The sequence below is a fragment of the Taudactylus pleione genome, unplaced genomic scaffold (genome assembly GCF_031769625.1).
Source record: "Taudactylus pleione unplaced genomic scaffold, aTauple2 ptg000573l, whole genome shotgun sequence".
Classification (NCBI taxonomy): domain Eukaryota; kingdom Metazoa; phylum Chordata; class Amphibia; order Anura; family Myobatrachidae; genus Taudactylus; species Taudactylus pleione.
Window position 1 is genome coordinate 5238910 of NW_028284975.1, and position 23591 is coordinate 5262500.

Consider the following 23591-nt stretch of genomic DNA (forward strand, 5'->3'; position numbering starts at 1 on the left):
CACATTGCAAGAGTTGTTGGCTATCCCCAGCCGAATGTCACATAAGAAGGTAGACATTATATTAACTGATAAGTTACCATGAAGGTTCATGCTGCTAAAGGATCATTTTTATCCAGCAATCCCCTCCCCAGCCAGTCTAATACTGTATGCTGGAACTTCTGCCCACAATGGACAGTAGGCTGATTCTGCATCTCATACTAAGTAGAACAAGGTTTAAATAAACATAAGAAAAAGCTTAGGTTCTCTTGAAACTTACACTATCTGACGTCAAACAAAAAAAATTCAAACTTTATATACATATTTGAATTTACAGAGAAATTAAATGTTGCAAATATTGATTAATTCAGGCAGCTAACAAATTGGTTTATGCAACTTTATTGAAGAAAAAAAAAAAAACAAACAAACAAAAACAGATCAGAGCTATTAGTTGATCAGTCATCCATTGACGCTTGAATCATTTTATTCAGTGCTATATTAACAGTGTTTTGGAAGATAGATTAACTAATAGCTCAGCCGCCAAAAAAAAAAAAAAATGAAAAAAAAAACTCAATGAAAAATTACAAAAACTTTTGATCTTATTTTTGTTATTCAATGGGGTGTCACCTTCCAATTTGTCATGTTTATTGACATGCATAAAATACATTTCTGTTCCGCCACTATATAATTTCAACACCAACTCTCCAATCAAAAACATTTTATGAGCATAAAGTACATCATGAAGTATTAAACATCTGGAGGGTTTGACCAAAGTATCCATGGTAATTCCACATTCCTGTATCCTACAATGATACACAATTCAGTATTTTTTTATATTATTTTTACCTAACACCTTCCCCCTCCCAACCACAAATAAAGGCGCTAATCTTCAACATTTCAAGGAGAAATGAGGAATGGGTTTAGTCTCATAACCAAGTTACAGTGAAGACGTCGGCCACGTTTTAACACATGCTCCGTTTGATATTATGAATCTTGGGCAATAGTATTCTGGCAACTACTTGACAGTTTAGAGCAGTGTCTGTCCAATGCTGAGCTAAAGTCTTCCCATGTGAGCATGTGCATGAAGGGAGGCAGCACAAAACAAACCCAAAATAAAAATGGGGAGAAGGAAAAAAAAAATAAAAAAAAATAAAGTGGGGTGGGAGGATAGTAGGGAAGGTAGATGAGGTCTGAAAGGGAGGGGAAAACAGTAATTTAAAGTTTATTCCAGCTATAATGCAGGTGTTATTTAGACTTGAAGGTAGCATCACATAGCATACTTCTGAGTCCATTCCCGGGCTATTCTGTTGTATCTGAAATTTCACAGAGAAAAAAAAAAAAGTCACATTAGATTAGAAGGGACCATAAAAAGGTGATAACCATGCATTTTGACAGCCATAGACAATTTTATATAGATTTCTTTTGACAGTCAAATCTGGTTATTTGATGGAATAGTTTTAACCAGTCTAAGGTCACTGGCCAAAAAATAAATATTGACTTAAGTTATACTGTACAAATGTCTTGAAGATTTAAATTCTGAATTAACCAACCATATTACATAACTAATCTAAAAGCTTGTGCAGTATCAATATTGCTTTTTATATTGTTTTTGTATGCTAAGGGGCCCAGATTCTGTTGTGCAGATAGGCAGCCATTGATCGGCGTTACGTTAGGATCAGGGAAATTCAACATGTAGAAATGCTGACTCACTAATAAAGACCATTTCCGGGTCGGTATTAGGAAATAGATTTTCAACATGTTTAATATCCCGATCTTTAACAGAGCATCAGAAAAATGACAAACCACCATTCTGCTCATGCCAGCTTTAGACTATGCGCAAAGGGTTGGAACGTCCTGCAAGTGTATCAACAAGCACAATATGGTGGCAACTATGTGGAAATAGTGTCCTTGAACAATTCTATAAAAATCACTACTTGGGTAATCAATAGGCAATAACCTTAGATCTACAGTATGATAAACCATGAAGTTGCATATTGTTTGTAAAGGAATTTACACAATTCATGTGAGAAGACAATTTTCAAAGCTGTATCAACTTGTATGCAGTTAAAAACAAGTATTTTAAGTTGTGAATGGATTTTTAAAACTGAAGGCCAGGTAAATATACACCAGCGCACATAATTGTATAGATGAGATTTTATGTCCTGCAAACATTCCTGGGACCTGAAGTGAACAAACATCTTAGATAATAACCAAACTGAAGTTAACTGGCATCTAATAATTTGCGACACGTGAATGAGCGCAAAGGAAAAAAAATCATCTGTGTTCTACCATTGCCTTTGTCAAGATAAACAGCAAAATTGTAACAGTGAAAAACTATCTGGTAAACATAAAGGCAGAAATGTAAAGACGACTAATTTAACAGATATACCATAGAAATAAAAATGCTATTAAAAAGGTATAGCCAGACTGGTTTTGCTTGGGGCGCGGGGAGGGGGGGGGGGCCGCGCGGGAGGAAATGCAGGGTTGGCTTCTTTAAAGGGAATGGCTAAACAATGTCATGGAGAGATGCCAGCCAGGTACCATAAAACAACAAGTACGGGAATTTTTTTTTTTTTTATAGATTTCTGGCATTTTGCACTAAATCAGAAAATCCCCTCATCTGGAAAACGGTCTAATGGATGTGGTATCAAACACTGGTCCATAGAAAAAGGCAAGACGAGACATTACCATTATGGCGATCTATAGAAATCTAGTCAGTCTAACAGACTTACCCATTAAATGTTGGTATAATTTTGCTTCATGCTGCTACACACTACACTACAGTCAAACACTTAGCAGAATATTCACAGTAAAAACTTGCCTCAGGAATGTAGTTACCAATATCAGGTAATACTAACACTAAACACTAGCAAATAGTTAGATGCATACAGTTTAGATACATACAAATCAATATATCTCAAAGTACACATGAAGAAACATTCCTAAATTATCCATGTACATTCTATCAAAAGATTAAATGCCAACTTGTAATTTGCTAAAAGGCTCAAATAAAATTAAAAAAAAGTTAAATGTTTAGTAGCCACTTGATACAAAATCTATATAATAAAACAAAGCACACCACCACAATGCATACATTTCTGTGAAAGCATTAAGATTACTGAAAACCACAAGAAAAAACAAACAAAACATTCATATATCAGTGAACAGTTTGGCCATGCAGAAGTGTCATATGCTAATCATAAAACCAAATAGGCCTCCAGATTAAATTCAGTGAATGCGGTGACAGTCAATTCATGCACCAAAGAAACTTGCAATCTTCCTTAAAATCATGATTTAAAATGCACTCTTACCCTACAACATAGCGTATTTTTCTGTCCATTCTCTTGCTAGCCTATTGTACCTAATAAATTAAACAAAGCTTTTGGGAAGTAGCCACGTAAGGTACAACACTGCTTCAAACTGGATTTCATTCAATGCAAAATGGATATTTGAGGATGGAGTTAAAAAAATGCATTAAATTTAAATCCTAATGCATGTGCTGAAGGTAGAACCGGGCTCATTTACATCAATGGCTATAAAAGCATTTACAAATGTGGTTACATTAAATCCATACTTACTTTTCCCTATCTGTTTTGTAGATCCGTGCAATCTCTGGCACTAAAGGGTCATCTGGGTTTGGGTCACATAACAGTGAACAAATTGACAAAAGAACTGAAAGAGAACACAACACACAAACGTGATTTAAATTTGTGAATGTTCAATCGCATGTTTCTTTTAAGAGATTAGACATTTGAATTCCATGTAAACCAGGTTTGCACAGACCCTAATTACTTCTTAAGGGTAGAAAGTCCAATTGGGAAATAAAACAAAAAACAGTCTAAAGTAAAAATGGACAATATTTTTAACCACTTTACGGATGATTTTTTTTCCCAAAAAAATGCGCCCAGAAATGGTCGGCTTTTTTGTGATTGAATTGGGTCACGAACAAACATAAAAAAAAATTATATATTTTGTTTAAAAAAAAAAAAAAAAAAGTTTCATTTGATCAGTTTTTATTTAATATCAGTCAGTCATCTATATATATGAACATCGCAAACATCTTAACTTTGATTTGCCAGGTATACACTAGGGGGGAAGGGAGCAGTTAATTTACATTTCCCCACCGGCTGCTCCATTATGCAGCCACTGGATGTGGGCTCCTGCCGCAATGACCGATCAGTGAAAGTCAGCACCGCAGACATTCTAATAGGGTGCAGAGTGGCCGGAAGTCGCTCTCCTTGTGGCTTTTCTGACAGGTCACAGTTTGAGACTATGCCAGGCAAGTGGTTAAATATCCTGTTATGTGGTTAGTATAAAGCCTGTCACAATTTCACCAAATTAAAACAATAAAAGGATCACATAGGTTGTGCGATTGTGTTCTCCCCAGAAAATGGCCAGCCAGTTGGCATTAAGTAGTAGCCAGGTAGGGGGAGGTATAAGCTTGCTGGGTACTGCCCACTTGCTTGCTGGACAGTTATGGGGAAATTCAATCCTTTTATCGGACTCCTGACTGAGCAATTTAATTTTTGCTCCATTCTGGCACGCATAGCGATGGGTAGACATGGTTTCTCACAGCCTCCTCAGGAGGAGAGCAAGAATATGTGAGAAGTCAGCAGTTTGGGCACCCAATACAGTACTTTTGATGGGTTTAGTCACTTTGTGCGGCTAAACCTGGTGCTGTCAGGCAACATGGGCGCCAATTGAATTGCTCCATCAGGCACCCCATAATAAAGGGGAAATTTTAATTCCTTTAATAGCCCAAATAATGCCCAGTGCCACCTGCTGGCTTAACCAAGGTTTTAAAGTAACCTTCCTGGAAATAGTGACTTGCAGGCTGGAATAGCTCGCATGCACCAAATGGAACAGATTTCTGCTCACACCTCAGGAGTGTATAAGCAAAAATCCGCTAGACGCAGTTTATATCACATGCAATTGAATAGCTCTGGGCACTTAACCAAGGAGCTACAGCAAGAGAAGAGAATTGAATTAGACCCCTTGAAAATGAACACAATCATGCTGCTTCCATGGTTCTAGAGATGCAAATAAACTGGAACCAAAAAAAGGGATTCAATTTACACAGAAACATTTAGGACACTGTATAAATAAATTTAGGGGTAAATCCAATTCCACATGATGTATTTGCAGTGTGAGTCAACACGACAACGGGTGCACCTGACTGCAGTCCGGATTGGCAGAAATGAATCAGCTGCCCCAAATGGCTCCAAGCAAAATTATGCGAAATAGTGCTTGGACCTGGCCGAGAGTTGCGGTGCCGTTGGCAGCTTTTTAACAGCTTTGCAAGAGCAACTTGCAACCATCACGTGGAATTGGATTGACCTTTAAAATGAACATTACTAATTTACCTAAACTGGTATGATCTTGCATCTACAGTACAAACCTTTTCACAGCATGAAAAAAATAATAAAAAAAAATACACCAAAACAAAGCATACATAAAAGTAAAAGTGTGTGCATACGTCAATCAAATATGAGTCAAGAAGATCATTCTAGATTGGGTACATACTGGTCAAACGGATTCAATGCCAATATTGTATCGGTAACTTAACCAAATTACATAGAGTACATGCTGCATCTGACCGTGATCACATTTAATCTTGTGACCTGTAGGTTTCTGCAAACAGATCTGTTCTTGGCAAATATAAACTTTCAACTGCTCAGTTACACACCTGCAAATGGTTAACAAAAATAAATAAATAATAATAAAAAAAAAAAATGGAGACTTCATCTACATAAGTGGCTTAAAAAAAAAAAAAAAAATGCCAAAGTGGACAACTCAATTTTAGGCACCATTCTTCAGAACATAGTCACTTAAATCTACAATTTGATTCTACAAAGCAGCTATCACAGGAACTACTGCCTTACCATAACAAGTTATGATACCCCTTTCAAACATAAAAATTAAATATACCTAAAAATTAAATTGTGCAATAAAAACTAACATTTATTGGAAATCCTGATATTTGAGACACCTTCTGCCTGAAATAGCCTATTGACACATCAGTAACGATGAATATACTGGAACTGCACATATCCATCCACCCCTATTGGTTACAGATAGTGCCATAGACGTGCATTGATGTTTTAACAAGCAAATTCAAGCAGAAGTTTTATTTCAAAAGTTTCCAAAAGGTTGTAATATCCACATAATTTAAAGGTGCTAAATATTCTAATTCTAAATCATCAGAACATTGGCATACTTACCCTTAGAAATAGTTAAAGCTGGGGACCACTGTGATCTGAGAATATCAAGACAAATGCTGCCATTGCTGTTAATATTTGGATGGTAGATTCTTGTTGTAAATGCAACCTGTCAAAAGCAAACAATTGCAATAAATATGGTCAAATGTGGTCTTCGACAATATTGTTTTAAGCACGCACATAAAACATACATGGGCACAGAGCATGTAGCTCATAACGTGCTCACATGACAATTAAAACGCATCATGTAAAATGCAACCGAACAGGGCAATGAGTGTCACTGCTACTGTGATTTCAACGTGCTGTGTATGGACTGAATGCAGTATTACCACTATATGCTGTGTTTTAGCACACAGATGTTACGCTTTAAAAGGGTTGTGTCTCAAGAACAAATGACGTCTCTCCCATACAGCGCAGAAGAGAGCCGGAAGCTGAAGTTTAGAAGAGATCTCCAGCCTCCGGCTAACGTGGCGCTACAGGGAAGGAGCCGGGCGCCCGCTGGTAACATCTCAGCAGGCGTCCGGCTTAGAGCTACCCTGCGGCACAGCCAGGCATGCATATCAATCATTCTATATTATAGATTCATATGCATGCCCGGCTATCCGTCCATTACCCCCAGGAATTTCATTTTTACCCCATGTGGGGTAATTTACCAATTCCCCTACCACTGCATTAGATAATGGACTAATCTTTAACCAAAGTCTGATTATCAAGTACACAAAAAGGAGGCGACTTCTGTCTTGCCTGGTTAAGTTCTTTTCTTCAACTTCCATAGAGGAATGGACCATGGGTATAGGGTGGAGCAGGAGATGTAGTTAAACTTCTCCCAGCAGCCTTGGCTCCTCCCCCCTATATCCCACCCCCACAGCCATGCCAGTTAAGTTAGTAAGCCCAAGGAAGGAGTAAGGAAGAGATGGAAAACAGACCTAAACGTACTGGTCCAAACACCTCGAAATGAGGACTGGAAACCATAAAAAAAAACCTGCCAGCCTGGTGCGTCAGGGTGGGTGACCTGTGTCCCCTATGGAGCTTGAAGAAAAAAAAAAAAGGACTTAACCAGGTAAGAGCCTTTTAGTCACACTTCCATAGTGGACACAGACTTAGACCATGGGACAATCACAAAGCTATTCCATTACAGGAGGGAACACGCCAGAGCCGCGCCGAGAACCTCCTTTTGCCAAAAACTGCTTCCGCAGCAGCGAAGGTGTCAAATGAGTAGAACCAGAATAAAAGTATGGGTGGAAAACAATAGGGTCTTACAAAGCTGCTCAGCCGAGGCACCTCTGGCGAACCATCCAAGTAGTACAATCCGGAGAAAAAAAAAATCTGACTAAAGACTGAATAGAGAAGAGCCATAGCTGAAGCGTGACTGAAAATCAAAACAGAGCCAACTGACAAATGGCTGGATTCCACACAGGATTTAAACAAATTTGTAGACAAAAAGGGGGTCCGTCTCACGGAGAACCAGAGTCCTAACCACAAAGATCAGGAGGGCCGGCAACTGGTCCTGGAAGTACTGCAATACCAGGTCAGTGTGTGGAGTTAATCTCAGTTTTCTAAAACTCATTTAATATATGGCCCCTAGAAAGTATCAGATACTAGATAGCAATAGAAACCGAGGGACTACCGAAGCAATGACAGTCTTGCAGAGAACTTACGGGCATACAGCATAGTATGAATGACAGACTTGGAGAACTCTGAAGTGCTCAAGACAGAGTCAAGCGCAATGAGATGGGCCAGATTTGGATTAAAGCACGGGCTCGGAGGCTGAAGCTCCAGCAAGAAAAATACAGCAAAGCGCTAATAGATCTGCCTATCTAGCTCACCAATGCCCATAGGAGGCAACCAGGATTACTAGGTCTCCCTCCCACTGCAGCAGACGCGCGGAATCCATGAAATCGGAGGGAAGGCAGATGATAGAATTAACTCCTGCCAGACTGGCAAGGAGTCCACCCGAAAGGCTCCAGGAACCCTTGTACGGGAGCAGTACCTCGGTAGTCTGACATCTCCTTAGTGGCAATGAAGAACTAGGATCCAAAAAGGCATCTGGACAGAGCCTCCATTCACCTGGGTAGATGCCCAGGTGGCAGAGGAAGCTCTCTTCCCCAACCCGGACTCTAGGAAGGACGACTACCGACAGAGCTGGAAGTTGAAACACTGCCAAAATGAGAACGTGACTCTCCTGATGGTTTATGTAGGCAATGGTCACGTTATCAGATTGAACCTGGACTATGCTGTAGGAGCAGCTGAGCCAGGGAGAGAGTTTTGAAGATTGTTTGGAGACCCACAAAGTTGACCTGCACATGGCTCACAGAAGTTGTTCACTGACCCTGGAAGGTTGTATCCAGTGTGGAATCCAAGTGGATGGGCTCTGGAAAGACCAAATGGCAATGTCTGAAAAAGAAAATGCTCCTCTCGTACCGCAAGCCAGAAGAAACTCGTGACTGGGCCAGATAGGAAACTGCAAATAGGCTTCCCAGAAATCCAAGTGTTGCCGTATTTGGGATAGGAAGTAATCATGTGAACATCCACAGAGGAGGCGGCTCATTATGCCTGGTCCGCAGCTGGTAGAGAATTGAAGGAGGCAATGTGCTTAAAAACTTGGAGGTGCCTACTAGGGCGAGCCTTCCGAAGAAGGTCCACACGCTGTGACAGGAATTCTGCCAAAACAGTCTACTGAAGCTAGAAAATCAAAGTGCTAGCCTTAGGAGTTTGTAGCCTATCGCACCTGATATTCCCAGGTGTCCAAGTACCAACCAAGGCCTAACCCTGTTTAGCGCCTGAGATCAGCCTATAGATCGGGCATATTCATGAGAGGTGTGGCCGTAGATCTCTGCAACTTTGAAGTGAAGAACAGCTCCAGTTAAACTGGGCGGCTACATCTAGCTGCGGTATGGGATAGACAAAGGTCTTGTCTGAAATTTTGGACCGTGTACCTGATCTGAGGAGCTTCAGATAACCGGACAGGGACACAGCATTATTTAGACTGCCACCTGAAGTGCGGTTCCTGCCCAGCTCCAGCTGGAACGATGCAGACACCTGCACTTATAGCATTCTGACTTGGGAGCCATGGATGCAGTCCTTCTTGCTTTAAGGTACCCAGCTAGGCCCCAGTAGGGATACTAGTAGGAGGGCGGGCCCTGGGGTTGCCAGTCGTGTGACTGACACTGCAGAGGAGGTTCAACTGCAACCTTACCAATAAAAGGTAGTCCAGGCCGGTTCCAGGTGGAAGTCATGGCTGACACTCTGGCGCGAATCTGCAAGACACAGGGCCCCTAGTGGTATGGAGCCTGAGGTACAACTCCTGCAGTTACACAATACTGAAGCACCCACAACCCTGGGTGCTTTGCCATGGATTACTTACCAGGTTTTCCAAGCACAGACACACCAATTAGGTAAACTACGGTGTGCAATAAAAGGGACGACAAATTAATGTGACCTCACCCCACAATAAGCGGGGCTTTACAGACGAGGGATTTACTAAACGGTCAGAAGAAAAATTAGTAATAAAATGTACTCTGAACAAATACATGCACACAGAAACATTCAATGCTTTATCAATGGGCAGTTAATGCTCAACAATCCAAACCCCATTCGGTAGGCAGGAGCTTACTGTATGACCAGACCTCAAGAGGAGGTATACAGGGAGACAGGAGCCCTTTACTGCTCTCCAGAGACTAACTGAAGCAGGCCCTTGTTAAAATGGCTGCTCAGTGTCTCAGTTGGGGAGAGGACGGAGAACCCCTTTGGCATGGCTGTCGCAGTGAGGGAGTGCGCCGGGGAAGGGCTAAAAGGGGAGAGCCTACCTCCCCCTAGCTGAACCAGATCCCCCAGGCAATGGTAGATTCTAATAAAGCTCCCTGGTGGTCTAGCAGAGGCGCCAGGTCTGGGCGACAGCTGTCAGCGCCGCCGGTCTCCCACACCGGCGCTAACAGCTGCAGCTGCTTAGAGCACTGTCAATGCTCCCTTCCCAAACGTCCGGCTGCAGGTCCCCGGAATGTGCTGGGGGCCCGGTCGGTCACTGACCTGCTCTCAAGTGCCGCATGGGGTCGGTGGAGCTGCATTGCGAGCATCCTATAGGATGCCTAGCGCTGCCCACTCAGATAAAAAAATAAATAAATTAGATACAATAAATAAAAAATAAAGAAAAGTTTAGATCGAGGAGCAATCTCCAACATGTGCCTTGCTCCTGCAGGGTACCAAACTGAACTGGCCTGTCTAAGGCTGGGGTATAGAGGTGCAGGAGCCGGGGCTGCTAGGAGAAGAAGTTTAACTAGTTGGTGCCCGGACTCCCCCTGCTCCACTCCATACCCATGGCGTAAGCCTGTGTCCCCCCTATGGAAGTGTGAAGAAGAAAGTAGGGATAAGAACAGTAGCATTCCAGCTAGGCTGTTTTAGTGGGGCGTATCACCCTGCCCTCCAGAAGGAGGGCAAAAAGCACCCTGCCCTCAGCCTACAAGTGCCTTCTTTGCCCGCGGGTTGCAGTGTCCCACGGGTGGGGAAATGTGCGGGCATGCGCTTGGGGGCTGCCCGGCGTGTCCGTAAGTGCCGGGCACGTCCCCAAGAGTTACGAAAAGGGGAAGCGACGTATAAACACGCCCCCTTTTCAATGGTCACGCCCCTTATTGGGAGCACGTGCATGGAAGTGCCCTCTCTAGCTCCGGCGCCCTGCCTGCCGCCGGAGCTAGAGTGAACCATAACAATGCCAATAATAATGAAACAATTTTCAGCATTTCAAGGTACAAGGCTGCAGAATAATAATGGTGGGTACACATTTAGACGGCGGATTGGTCAGGAAACTGATCCGCCCAAGGAGTGGCCAATTAGAAAGTGTGTATAGCTTACCAGTCTGCCACTCGATATGACTGGGCTGACATCACAATTGAGCAGGTATTTAAAATTACTTGCCCTGTTGAGATGCCAATGTCGATGGTCCCTTCAGCAAGTGTGCAGGCTGTCAGCGAGTTGTCCGTACACATGCAGATGATACATATGTATCGCCATCTGTTGTACGGCATGGCCGGCCTGATCTGTCTGAATGACATTGTTCAGACCTTTCTAATGTACACAGCCACCGATGCACTCGCAATATGTATTTGCTAGACCAGTGGTTCTCCAACTCGGTCCTCAGGACCCCACAGTGCACGTTTTGGAGGTCATCCAGCAGGTGCATTCATTACTCAGACACATTAAAAGATCCACATGTGGAGCAAATATCTCACTTGCGATTTTGTGAGACCTGGAAAACATGCACTGTTTTCAGACTAATGATCAGACGTGTTTCATTACATAAAACACGCAATTTCCTCAGCTGGCAGGTCCTGTAGAAAACAAATTGCTGTAGTCTTTTTCCTAGAGGACTAAATCTGGTAATCCAACATTCCACCTTGATGGACAATCTACTAGAAACGGTTAACAATCCAAGTGCAGAAGGGAAGTGTTCAACACATTATCCCAGTACAGAGTTTAGAAACCACCCACTATTATGCAGCATGTCTGCTTCAGACATACTAAGCGGAAGTTCACTATTCATGTACATTTGCAGTCCCCCAGACTAACATAATTACCACAAGTGTTTTATCTTCTTTGTAATGTGTTTACCAGTTGAAAGGAAAGAATCTGTATATGTTGCACTTCTATTAAAATGTAACCATTATTATATCACTTAAAAAACTCAAACAATACAAAAAGCAAAGCATCTTTATTAAAATAAAGTGAAGATTGTATAAGGTGCAAGATAAGGGATTAAAATAATTTGAATTCTTTTAATAGCCAAGAGTCTATTTGATTGTCTCCCACTAAAATAAATCCTGTATTGATATCTAGCTTGTTAATTGAGTGTATAAGGTACACTGAAATAATTCATAGGTATGATTTGTTATCTTACTCAAAATGTGTTTCTTATATACTCAATAAAGATAATAATCTTACCTATGAGAAAATAACAGGATTGATATTTTATTGGGAGACATTCCCAATAAAATCCTGTGCAAAACTGTTCCTTCTCTTTTTTGCCAATAATGTGTTTACTACTAAACAGATTTATTAACACACTTTCTATTAAGAGCATCTTGTTTAATTATTAGCTCCATCACCACCACAACTTTTCTCCTATGTATTTACTCTTTGAGTAGGGAGGTTAACACCCTTCTTTAGCAGCAGCCCCTCTGACTATTCATTTTGAACTGATGCCTGGATATATTTAAACTAGTATTCGTTTAAAATTCTATCACTGCCCCTACCCCAAGCTAGAACTGTGGAGTTCCCATGCCATGGAGATAAGACAGTCCTGAAGACATGGTCTTTGCCAATGTTGCAGTGGGGCTTTGCATTGACAAGCCATGAAATGTGAATTGAATGTCTGACGGAATTGTTCAGTTAATTTATTTGCCCCTAACCCAGAAATAGCAGGACATTTGCTGTAGAGGAAATGTAAATAAAAGTATATAGTTAAGAAATTTAAAGGACAAGGCACTTATTAAAATAGAGTATTGCTTGCTTTCTGTGAAAGACATGTAATGTTATGCATATGCCCATCCTACAGCTAGTGCTTAGAGTATCTAAGACATGCTATACTAACAAATCTGTCTACCCAAATGGTAACTGAAAACAAAATGCCTACAAAATAGATTCTAGCAGTTACATACTTTGGGAGGTTTGAAGGGGTAGTCTGTTGGGAAATGAATGGTCAAGAAAAAAACACCGCCTTGATATGGACTGTCATTCTGAAAAGAAAAAGTTCACTGTTAAATATGAAATGTAAGGCACAAAGCAAATTTAAGTTTACAGATGGTTTTGAATATAAATATGTGGAGTGAAAGACAGCATTCGTAAGATTAACAAACCAAGAAACAGTTCTCAATCTGTTGGCATAAGTATGCTCCACCACCTCTTGCTACAAGGTGAAGGAAATTAATATTGCCTACAGTCTTAACATGTAATAAAAACCACTTAATTTATACTGGCTTCATAAATATTGTTGAATACTTAACTCTGAAAACATGAAATATAAGGCCTATAAAATATGTTAAGCATGCACAGCTGAATTTGTTAAAATTATTACACCTACTTCCACAGAAGGAAATCCTCACAAGATTAAATAACTCATTACAATCTATCAAGGTACAGCACGTTAAAGTTTACTTGCGTAAACTGAATGAATTACAGAAGACTTCAGATAAAAATCTAGTATAACGTCATGCCGAGAGCACAGTTAAACCCAAGAAGTTCTAGCAACAAAAGCCACACACTAATGCAGTAAGCCATTGTAACCAAAGTTCAGGTTTATCTATTACCAAAAAAAAAAAAAAAAACAACAATTTTTTTTGTACCATGCCATGGTAGACACTGGGGACTGTGGGACGTCCCAAAGCTTTCCCTTACAGGAGGGAACGCACCTGCGCTGCAGAACGTACCCTGCACACAAGCCGCATCGGTAGTAGCAGAGGTATCAAACCTATAAAACGTAAAGAACGTGTTATCTGAAGACCATGTAGCAGCATGAAGAGCTGCTCTGCAGAGGCACCACAGCAAGCACCCAACGGATCATGTGGAATGAGCTCTGATGGAAGGCAAAATCCGCTTCTGAGCCAAGAGATAAGTCTGACGAATAGTAAGGCGTACACAACGTCCCAAAGTCTGCTTAGAGGCTGGCCAGCCTAGTTTACGAGCATCATACAAGACAGTCCGACAGACTGAATTCTGCCATTCGGCGAACATAAACACAGAGCTCGGACCAAGTCGAGCGAGCGCATGGAGGGGTCCCCTGTAGGATGTTCAGATACCGAAAGGGAGGGTACCACAAGCTCCTGGTTGATATGGACCCTGGAGACAACCTTCGGTAGGTAGTCAAGACTGGTGTGAAACGCAGCCCTGTCTAAATGGTAAAGAAGAAATGGTACCCTATAGGATAACGTGCCTAGGTCTGAAACTCGGCGGGCAAAGCAGATAGCCAGTAAGACAGTTTTTCAAGTAAGCAATCTGTGGTCAATAGAAAATAAAAAAAGTTCAAAAGGATCGTTCAGAATATTCAAAACCAGGGTAAGGTCCCAAGTATTAACAGGAGGAACAAAAGAGGGCAGGATGTGAAGGACCCCTGGGACACTCGAAGACCAAAGTCCAATCCCGCCTGCAAAAAGGACAATACCCTGGAAATCCGATAAGCAAAAATGGATCCAAAACGATGAGGAACACGACTGGAACTAAGTATTCCAAACTAATAAATCTTAGTAGTAGAGTCTGGTAGTAGTAGTACCTCCGGTCTGCTGAGGAAATCTGCCTCCCAGTTCAGAACTCCTGGAATGCATACAGCAGAGAGCACTGGAAGGAACCACTCCACCCACTGGATAATGGGTGCAGTTCCCTCATGGCAGCACCGCTTCTGGTGCCTCTTTGATGGTTGATATATACACAACCAAGGTCAGTTTGTCTGACTGGACCGTCGCAGGCTGCGAGAGAGGCTTTGCCTGGCAGAGGACCCGGAAATCTGCACGCAGTTCCAAAACATTGATGGGTAGCTTGGCTTCCTGAAGGGACCACCGTCCCTGAAAGGAATGGCTCCCTGTGACAGCCCCCCTTCCGTGCAGATTGGCATCTATTGTCAGGAGAACCCAGTTCTGGATTAGAAACGGGCGACCTGCGTCATGGTGAGAGGCGTACGTCCCTGGGCAGTACTATTGTGTGAATGAGTAGAGGAGAACGACTTCATCTGCGTAGGAACTCCAACTGTAGTGGCCTTGAGTGGAATCGCGCATAATCCACCATGTCGAAACATGAGACCATCTTGCAGAGAACCTTCATACAAGGGCGAATGAATACCATGCGCAGATTGAGAAACTGGTGTATCAGAGTCTGAAGGGGGATTAACTTACTCCTGGGAAGAAAAAAAAAAAAAACACCTTTGGGTTTGCGTGTCCAACAGGACCCCTAAATGTAACATGTTCAGCAAGGGGGAGGGGGGAGGGGGAAAGAGTGTGGACTTTCGCCAATTGAATATCCATCCATGAGACTTTGGGAAAAAAAAAAAAAAAGCTGTGCAGTCAATAGGCCGAAAGGTACTGTCCGAAACTGAAAGTGGTTGGACTGAACAGAAGAATCGCTGATCAACTCCCCCTTATGGTGATCTGTAGGTAGGTGTCCTGAATGTCCAGGGAGGCCATGAAATCTCCCGGTTGCATTGCTTGCATGATTGACCAGAGAGACTCCATCCTGAACCTGGGAACCCTGAGAAACAAGTTGAGCTTCTTCAGTTTGAGAATCGGGTGGAATGACCCATCTGGTTTCTGTACTGGAAATAGATTGGAGAAAAAAAAAAGTCAGTCAGTTCCCCTCTGGGGGGCAGGGACTGGTACTACAGCCACCAAGAGAGTTGATGGATGCTGTCAAAGCAGCCGCTCTTGCAACGTCTAGGGGAAGACTGGTTGAAAAAAAATAAATTGCACCGGTGGGCACAACCTCCTGAGCCCAGGAATCCGATGTTATACTTATCCATGCGTCGGCGAACAGGAGACTGCCCACCCACCCCGAGAGGTCCCAGCCTGGGACCTGCCTGTCCGACCGCAGGCTTGTCTGTTGCCTTGACAGCCTGGCGGCGACCGGACCAGGTCTGGCGGCATTTGGATCTAGGGTGAAGCCAGAAAACTGCACTCTGGAAGGAGGATTGACTTCTGGGTTTACCCTGCGGACGAAAGGAGCAAGAGACTTTGCTCCTGGAAGCTGCGTAGGGCAGGAAACCAGTCTTAAGAGGCTGCTACAGTTGTGACAATTTGATCAAGTTCTGGCCCAAAGAGACAGTCCCACGAAAACTGTAGTGCTTGTAGGGCTTTTTTGGAATAATTATAGGCATGCCAAGAAAGGAGCCATAATGATCATCTAAGCACAGGTTTGGCCAACCCGTGACTCTCCAGCTGTTGTAAAACTACAAGTCCCAGCATGCCTTGCCAGAGTTTTAGCATTCCCTAATAGAAACACTGTGGCAGGGCATGCTGGGAATTGTAGTTTTACAACAGCTGGAGAGCCACAGGTTGGCTAGGCCTGACGTAGCAGATACAGAAAGCCAAAATCTTTGAGGCTATAGTGCCAGAATCAAGTACCGCCTCACCAATGTACTGGCCTCTCTAGTATTGTTGACAATAGTAAGGAAATTGGTGTGACAAGAGCCAGAACGCAGGCCCTTGCCCAAAGAATCCACCCAGCTACCAATGGCCTTGGCGACCCAAGCTGAAGCTAAAGTTGGACGAACGGCTGCCCCTGCATTAGCAAATAGACTTCAAAGACTGTTCCAATTTTCTACCTGTCGGGTCCTTAAGGGATGCTGCGTCCAGAATAGGAAGAGTAGTGGACTTCAACCTTGCAATATGTACATCCACAGGAGGTGGGCTCTCCCACTGGGAGCAGATAGAAAGAGGAGATGCGCTTGGAAACCAATAACTTTGATCGGGTGTGACCAGGCCTCCTTTTGTAGGTCCTCCAATTGCGAAGATGGTGGGAAAACCGATGGATCCTTCTTTCGTTTAAAGTGTGGAGCCTCAAATGTAGAGATAGGGACTGAACCCTTGATATGTAGCACAGATCTGACCACCCGAACTCATGTGTTCTTCTTGTATAGAGGAAGAATCAACGTCAGACGTCTGGGATAAAACCTCACCCTCAAAAGATTCATCCGAGATGGAGTCCCCTGTGAGGGAGCATGCAGACCTGTCCTGTCTCAGGGATGTGCGTGAGGCTGAAGGGCCTAATAACGGTTGTAGGTTACTACATACCTGCACCAGTCCCTGGACCCAAGTTGGTTCGAAGGGAGGCAGTGGTATGGAGTCCAATTGCAATGTGACCGGTAATTGGTCAATTGTGGTTACTGAGGGCTGTGGAAGCAAGAGAAACCACCAGCTGTGAAGCGAAGTCTTTAATGGCCAGGGAAGAAGCCCATTTGGGTTCCTGTAGGGTTGCCATCTCACGGGCAGACCCCCTGTGGAGCAGATCAGCAGTCACACAGGTCAGCATGGTTTTGCACTGCAGAGGAATCATTTCCCCTACAAGAGGTGCATGTATAGGCATGCAGCACAGGAACTCTCCTTTTGGGAGGATTTGGCCGAGAATCCCTTAGCAGCCGTAGCTGCACTTAGAAGGGAAACACTTCAACACTGAGTAAACAAACTAGATTGTTCAGTGCTCTTGCCTTTACTCTCAAAGACCACAAATAAATATGTGGGCAAAGCACTGTTGTCTTGTACACTATGCCCTAAATAGTGTAGGTGATTTACTGCAGAAAACCACTGAATAAGAGGTTACAGAGAAATAATAAAAAAAGGCAGCATTGTTAAATTGCTGATACTACAGTATAAACAAAAGATACAGTAAGAAATAAAATATACATACACATACACCCTGCAGTTCTACACAAACAGAAGAAAAATTGCACACAGGTCCCATCAACCAAGAGGTGGAGAAGGGAACATAGATAACCTGATACACCAGGTATAGAGGAGGCAGCAGACCACTCTCGATGCAGGCAGGCTCAATAGAGGGGAGAGGAGCCCCTTGGCGGAGAGTGGGACGAAGAGACAAGGATTGCTCTAATCTCTCCTGGAAACCTCGCAGGGCCCCCGCTACCCAAAATGTAAGCACAGTGTCCCGGGTGGTCTAGTGGTGGTACAGAGAACACTTACCCGCCATCCAGCACCACCGGCGACTGCCCACATCGCCGCTGTAGCACCAGCTCCCGATTACCGGGAGCCGCTTACCTGTACCTCTGTGCGGCCTTCCAGTGTACAGAGGTGGGTGGTGTCCCTGGCAGTGAGGTCAGTACACCAGCCAGCAGGGGGTCCGGAGAAAAAAAATTAAATAAAAATAACCCTGGGGCTGAAAGAGCCCCACTACTAACATGCCCTATCATTGAAGGCACCAAGGAAAAAACAGAGCTCCAGAGGGACTATAGAGGAGCCGGAGCCTGTGCTGCAGCTTTTGAAGTTAAATACTTGGCACCCAGCCTCAGTGCTCAACTATGACCCACAGTCCCCACCATGGCATGATAGAAAAACAACAATATTTTATTAAATGGAAAATGCTAAAAAAAAACAAAAAAAAACAAAAAACACCAACATCAGAAAATAAACCCTTTCATTGCAACCAAATTTTAAAAATACAGTACAGGTCAGTCACCCCATACAAAAAGACACTTGTAACTCCATGGAAATGTTACTTCTATTAGCTATATTGTTTTGTACTTACAGGGCCCATAATTGTTGCTTGCCAATGAAACACTGCAAAGAAAGAAAAATTCTGAGTAACAATGGAGGGAGGGGGGTGGGGGGACAATTTAATAGACATCACAATAACTGGGCACATTTCCTTTAAAGATGTGGTTTTATTTTATGTTTAAGTTCTACTAATATTAGAACAGATTGTTTATCTGCCTTGCATTGGTGCTTCCTAATTCAGCCCATTATAAAGTGCTGCGGAATGTGCTGGCAAGAAAAACATTAATTAAATTGCAACCGGACAGCCTACTAGCTTTGTGATGAATTATGATGCAATGGACATGTAGCTACAGTATGAAATTAATGCACCTGTGCTCAGAACACTAACTGCAAAAGTACATCTTAAAGCTGGGTACACAATGGAGCGATGCCAGGCAGATTTGCAGTTTCGTAACAAATTCACATTTTTAGACCTTGTCAGATGTCACTATGGTATACTGAAGTAAAATTACAACCATTTCATAAGTGGAAAGTCTTTTATTGACAATTACATTAAGCTTATGCAAAGAGTCAATACAGTGTTGACCCTTCTTTTTCAAGACCTCTGCATTTCGCCCTGGCATGCTGTCAGTCACATACTTCCTGACTGGCCACCCATTCTTGCCTAATCAATGCTTGGAGTTTGTCAGAATTTGTGGGTTTTTGTTTGTCTGCCTCTTGAGGATTGACCACAAGTTCTCAATGGGATTAAGGTCTGGGGAGTTTCCAAAACTTTTGGCCATGGCTGCACTCTCAATATGCATGTGCTCACGTTCACTAGCGACATCAGGTATGACATGCGGCACTTCAAATTGGATGATATCACATGCGACCTAATGTACAGTCAGGTGCATAAGTATTGGGACATTGACAGAATTTTCATATTTTGGCCTCTATTCACCACCACAATGGTTTTGGAATGAAACAAACAAGATGTGCTTTAACTGCAGACTTTCAGATTTAATTTGAGGGTAAGTACATCCAAATCAGGTGAACGGTGAAGGAATTACAACGGTTTCTATATGTGCCTCCCACTTTTTAAGGGGCCAAAAGTAATGGGACTATCAACTCAAAAGCCATTTCATGGACAGGTGTGGGCTATTCCCTTGTTATTTCACTATCAATTAAGCAGGTAAAACGTCTGGAGTTGATTCTAGGTGTGACATTTGCATTTGGAATCCGTTGCTGTCGACTCTCAATATGAGATCCAAAGAGCTGTCACTATCAGTGAAGCAAGCCATCATTAGGCTGAAAAATCAAAACAAACCCATCAGAGAGATAGCAAAAACATTAGGTGTGGCCAAATCAACTGTTTGGAACATTCTTAAAAAGAAAGAACGCACCGGAGAGCTCAGGAACACCAAAAGACCCGGAAGACCACGGAAAACAACTGTGGTGGATGACAGAAGAATTATTTCCCTGGTGAAGAAAAACCCCTTCACAACAGTTTGCCAAATCAAGAACACTCTCCAGGAGGTAGATGTATATGTGTCAAAGTCAACAATCAAGAGAAGACTTCACAAGAGTGAATATAGAGGGTTCACCACAAGATGTAAACCATTGGTGAGCCACAAAAACAGGAAGACCAGATTAGAGTTTGCCAAACATCTAAAAAAGCCATTACAGTTCTGGAACAACATTCTATGGACAGATGAGACAAAGATCAACTTGTACCAGAGTGATGGGAAGAGAAGAGTATGGAGAAGGAAAGGAACTGCTCATGATCCAAAACATGCCACCTCATCAGTGAAGCATGGTGGTGGTAGTGTCATGGCATGGGCATGTATGGCTGCCAATGGAACTGGTTCCCTTGTATTTATTGATGATGTGACTGCTGACAAAAGCAGCAGAATGAATTCTGAAGTGTTTTGGGCAATATTATATGCTCATATTCAGTCAAATGCTTCAGAACTCATTGGACGGCGCTTCACAGTGCAGATGGACAATGACCCGAAGCATACTGCAAAAGCAACCAAAGAGTTTTTTTAAGGCTAAAAAGTGGAATGTTATGCAATGGCCAAGTCAATCCCCTGACCTGAATCCGATTGAGCATGCATTTCACTTGATGAAGACAAAACTGAAGGGAAAATGCCCCAAGAACAAGCAGGAACTGAAGACATTTGCAGTAGAGGCCTGGCAGAGCATCACCAAGGATGAAACACAGCGTCTGGTGATGTCTATGCTTTCCAGACTTCAGGCTGTAATTGCCTGCAAAGGATTTGCAACAAAGTATTAAAAAGTGAAAGTTAGATTTAGGATTGTGTAGTTTGTCCCATTACTTTTGGCCCCTTAAAAAGTGGGAGGCACATATAGAAACCATTGTAATTCCTACACCGTTCACCTGATTTGGATGTAATTACCCTCAAATTAAATCTGAAAGTCTGCAGTTAAAGCACATCTTGTTTGTTTCATTTCAAAGCCATTGTGGTGGTGAATAGAGGCCAAAATATGAAAATTCTGTGAATGTCCCAATATTTATGCACCTGACTGTGTTAATTAACAATCACTACCATCCTTCACTATCAGCTGAAGAGTTTATCGGTAATCATGTGATGTCGAGGGGGAACGATTTCCAGTTGTCTCAGTGTGTACCCCAGCTTTACACAAGGAATGGGACAGCAAGTAGGCCAAGCAGGATGCCGACAATCTATAGTGCATGGGCAAAAAACATTTAACACGGGAAAATACAAAAAAAAAAAAAACCACCACTGGAAGATTGTAGAGGTTGTAGAGAAGCATAACTACATTCACAATCAAAATAATAAAATGTTGAAGTCCTGGCCCTCCTCTGGTCTGATCTACATTTCCAGATACTTACTAGTGGTCAGGTAGGATGGCTGGGGTAGGCTCGAAAATGAGGGGATGGTATGCTGAGGGGTATCTGGTGGGCAGAGTAAGAAGGGGACAGAGGAGAGTTCAAAGTGGCGAAGAGATGACGGTGGTTGGAGGAATGGGGGAGTTAACGGTCTTGAAATATGACTAGAGAGGGAAGCATCAAAGTATGGGAGCATACCAATATTGCACCCCCATCTGAGATGAGTAGTTTTCAAACTGCAGCTTTAAGAAATCTAGGATGATTACTCTGATTTATATGTTCACTTCGAGCAAGGCAGTAGTTAACTGCATATATGCTCTAGGTATTTACCTCACTTTGCCTTTAGTGGCTGTGCAATTCTCAGCGATAATACAATACAGATTCCAGAAAAAAAAAAAAAAAAACAGAACAGAACACAGCTCAGGTGAAGGTGCAACACATGCTAGGCATCATACAATATAAGGTTGGAAGCTACTCCAGAATGCAAGTCATCATTTGGGGCGGGGGGTTTACATGTCTAACATGAGGATCTTGGCATGCATTTTTAGTTAATTTTTTGTCCACTTGCAGCTGATCATAAGTGTTATTCTAATGCTGCCCATCCACTAATCTCATTCTCTTCGCACCTCTTAACTTTGTCCCTCTCTCCTGTTCCCTCTGGAAAGCCAGTTTTGTCTATAATAAACTGGTCTCCGTTCATGAGCACTTCATCTGCAATGCCTTGATTCTCCTTGCCATCACCAAACCCTGGCTATACCCCTCTGACACCACTGCTCCTGCAAAATTCCTCCATCACTTGGCTTCCTGGCTCTTAATCTTCAAATGGGCACTCAAGACCCATTTCTTCCTCAATGCTCTCCAGCGCTCATCCTAACCCACTACTCTATGCTCCTTCCTCACTATCTAGCCCATCTGTGTCACCCCTGTTTGTCTGACCCTCCCCTCAGAATGTAAGCTCTCACGAGCAGGGCCCTCTTTCCTCACGTGCTTCTTCTTGCCTTACTTTTACTTTCATTTACAATGGCACCTAAAACTGATTACTGACACCCTGCTGCTTATTTAGGTGTTATGCAGCATTGTTTATAAATCATGTACTTGTCCTGCATGGTCTGTACTGTTAATAATTGTTGTCTTGTGTGCTCACTTGTTTCTGTACTTTGTAAGGCGCCGCGGAACCCTTGTGGCGCCATATAAAAGAATAATAATAATAACTAGCAGACCATAGAAACGACAGCGCGATTACGACATTGTAATCGTGCAGTCGTTTCTAGGTCTGATAAGCCTACACTGAACGGAGCAGTCGTTCAGTGCAGGCTCAATCATCTGGCAACATGCTGAGCCTGACGTTATCGTCAGGTTGACCAGCATGCTGGAAAGATGATAGATGTCTAAACAACCAGCGGGCACGCGCATCGCTGGTAGTTTTAGACACTTTTGCAAAGATTTAACGATTGTTATTGTTCAGTCGCTCAACTTAATAGTCTAGTGGATGGACAGCATAACTGTTCCTCGTAAGTCCCTGGTCAGAAAGTAACAGGTGCACAAAGTCCTACTACATGGTTCTATAAGCTCACTCAGAAGGAACAGATTCACAGCAATATAAAAAGGAGCTCACAGTATTCTGAAAAAAAATAAAAAATTGTGAGCAGGACCCACAGTCCAAACGACATAACCCAATATAGATGCTCACAATCATGCAATGCCTGAAATTATGTAAATTATTAATGTTGTAGATTGTAAAGCTTCAGAGGGCAAAATATAGTAGTTTCCAGGTACAACTTAATATTCAAAAAAGCTCAGCAGCAGCCACCAACTGTACTCTGAGAAATTAGTGCATATCGACGCCTGTCCTTAGACCCTTGCCGGGATATGACAGTCGGGAAGCCGGCTGTCGGGATTAGGTCCGCCGGCTTCCCGACTGCATACCAATGGAACACTATGCTTCAGGCCGCACTAAGGTGAAACAGCACAATTTACACCAGGTTTGTACAGATTATAGATCTCACAAAGGGCTCAGCAGTAACTGTTGCTGTAATTTGTGTGGGTGCTGGATTCAGAGTCTGATTGTCAGCATGCAATACCAAACCATTGTGCCAGAAGGAAGAGGGACGACTTAAACAATCTTCTGTTATTAACCAGATGAATAGTTATTCTTCACCATCTCAATACCTACCCCAACTGATTGGCATTTTACCCATCACGAATTAATTTTCTATTACTCAATTCATTCTCCTTCAGCCACTACTCTCCCTCACAACTGAATTGTTCTGCTCCCCTGCTGACCAACACTAAACAGAACACAGTGCACCCTAAAATTATGCAGATATCCTCTCACCCCGACAAAAGCAC

The 23591-nt window shown here is 42.8% G+C and overlaps 1 protein-coding gene across 2 annotated transcripts in view; it reads right to left on the bottom strand.

Annotated features, from left to right (window-relative positions):
* Positions 1 to 359: 359 nt before the first annotated feature.
* Positions 360 to 23591, bottom strand: part of UBE2D3 (ubiquitin conjugating enzyme E2 D3) — a 68414-nt gene continuing 45182 nt past the window's right edge. Inside the window, exons 3-8 of one of the 2 annotated variants that reach the window (XM_088453236.1) lie at positions 18420 to 18451; positions 12842 to 12919; positions 6198 to 6303; positions 3555 to 3648; positions 3288 to 3337; positions 360 to 1289 (exon numbers count right to left, since the gene is read on the bottom strand). In XM_088453236.1, the coding sequence (XP_088309362.1) occupies positions 3289 to 3337; positions 3555 to 3648; positions 6198 to 6303; positions 12842 to 12919; positions 18420 to 18451 (359 nt within the window). In that variant the 3' untranslated portion in view covers positions 360 to 1289; position 3288. The remainder of the gene's footprint in view (positions 1290 to 3287; positions 3338 to 3554; positions 3649 to 6197; positions 6304 to 12841; positions 12920 to 18419; positions 18452 to 23591) is intronic. The other variant, XM_088453237.1, reaches the window with a different exon arrangement.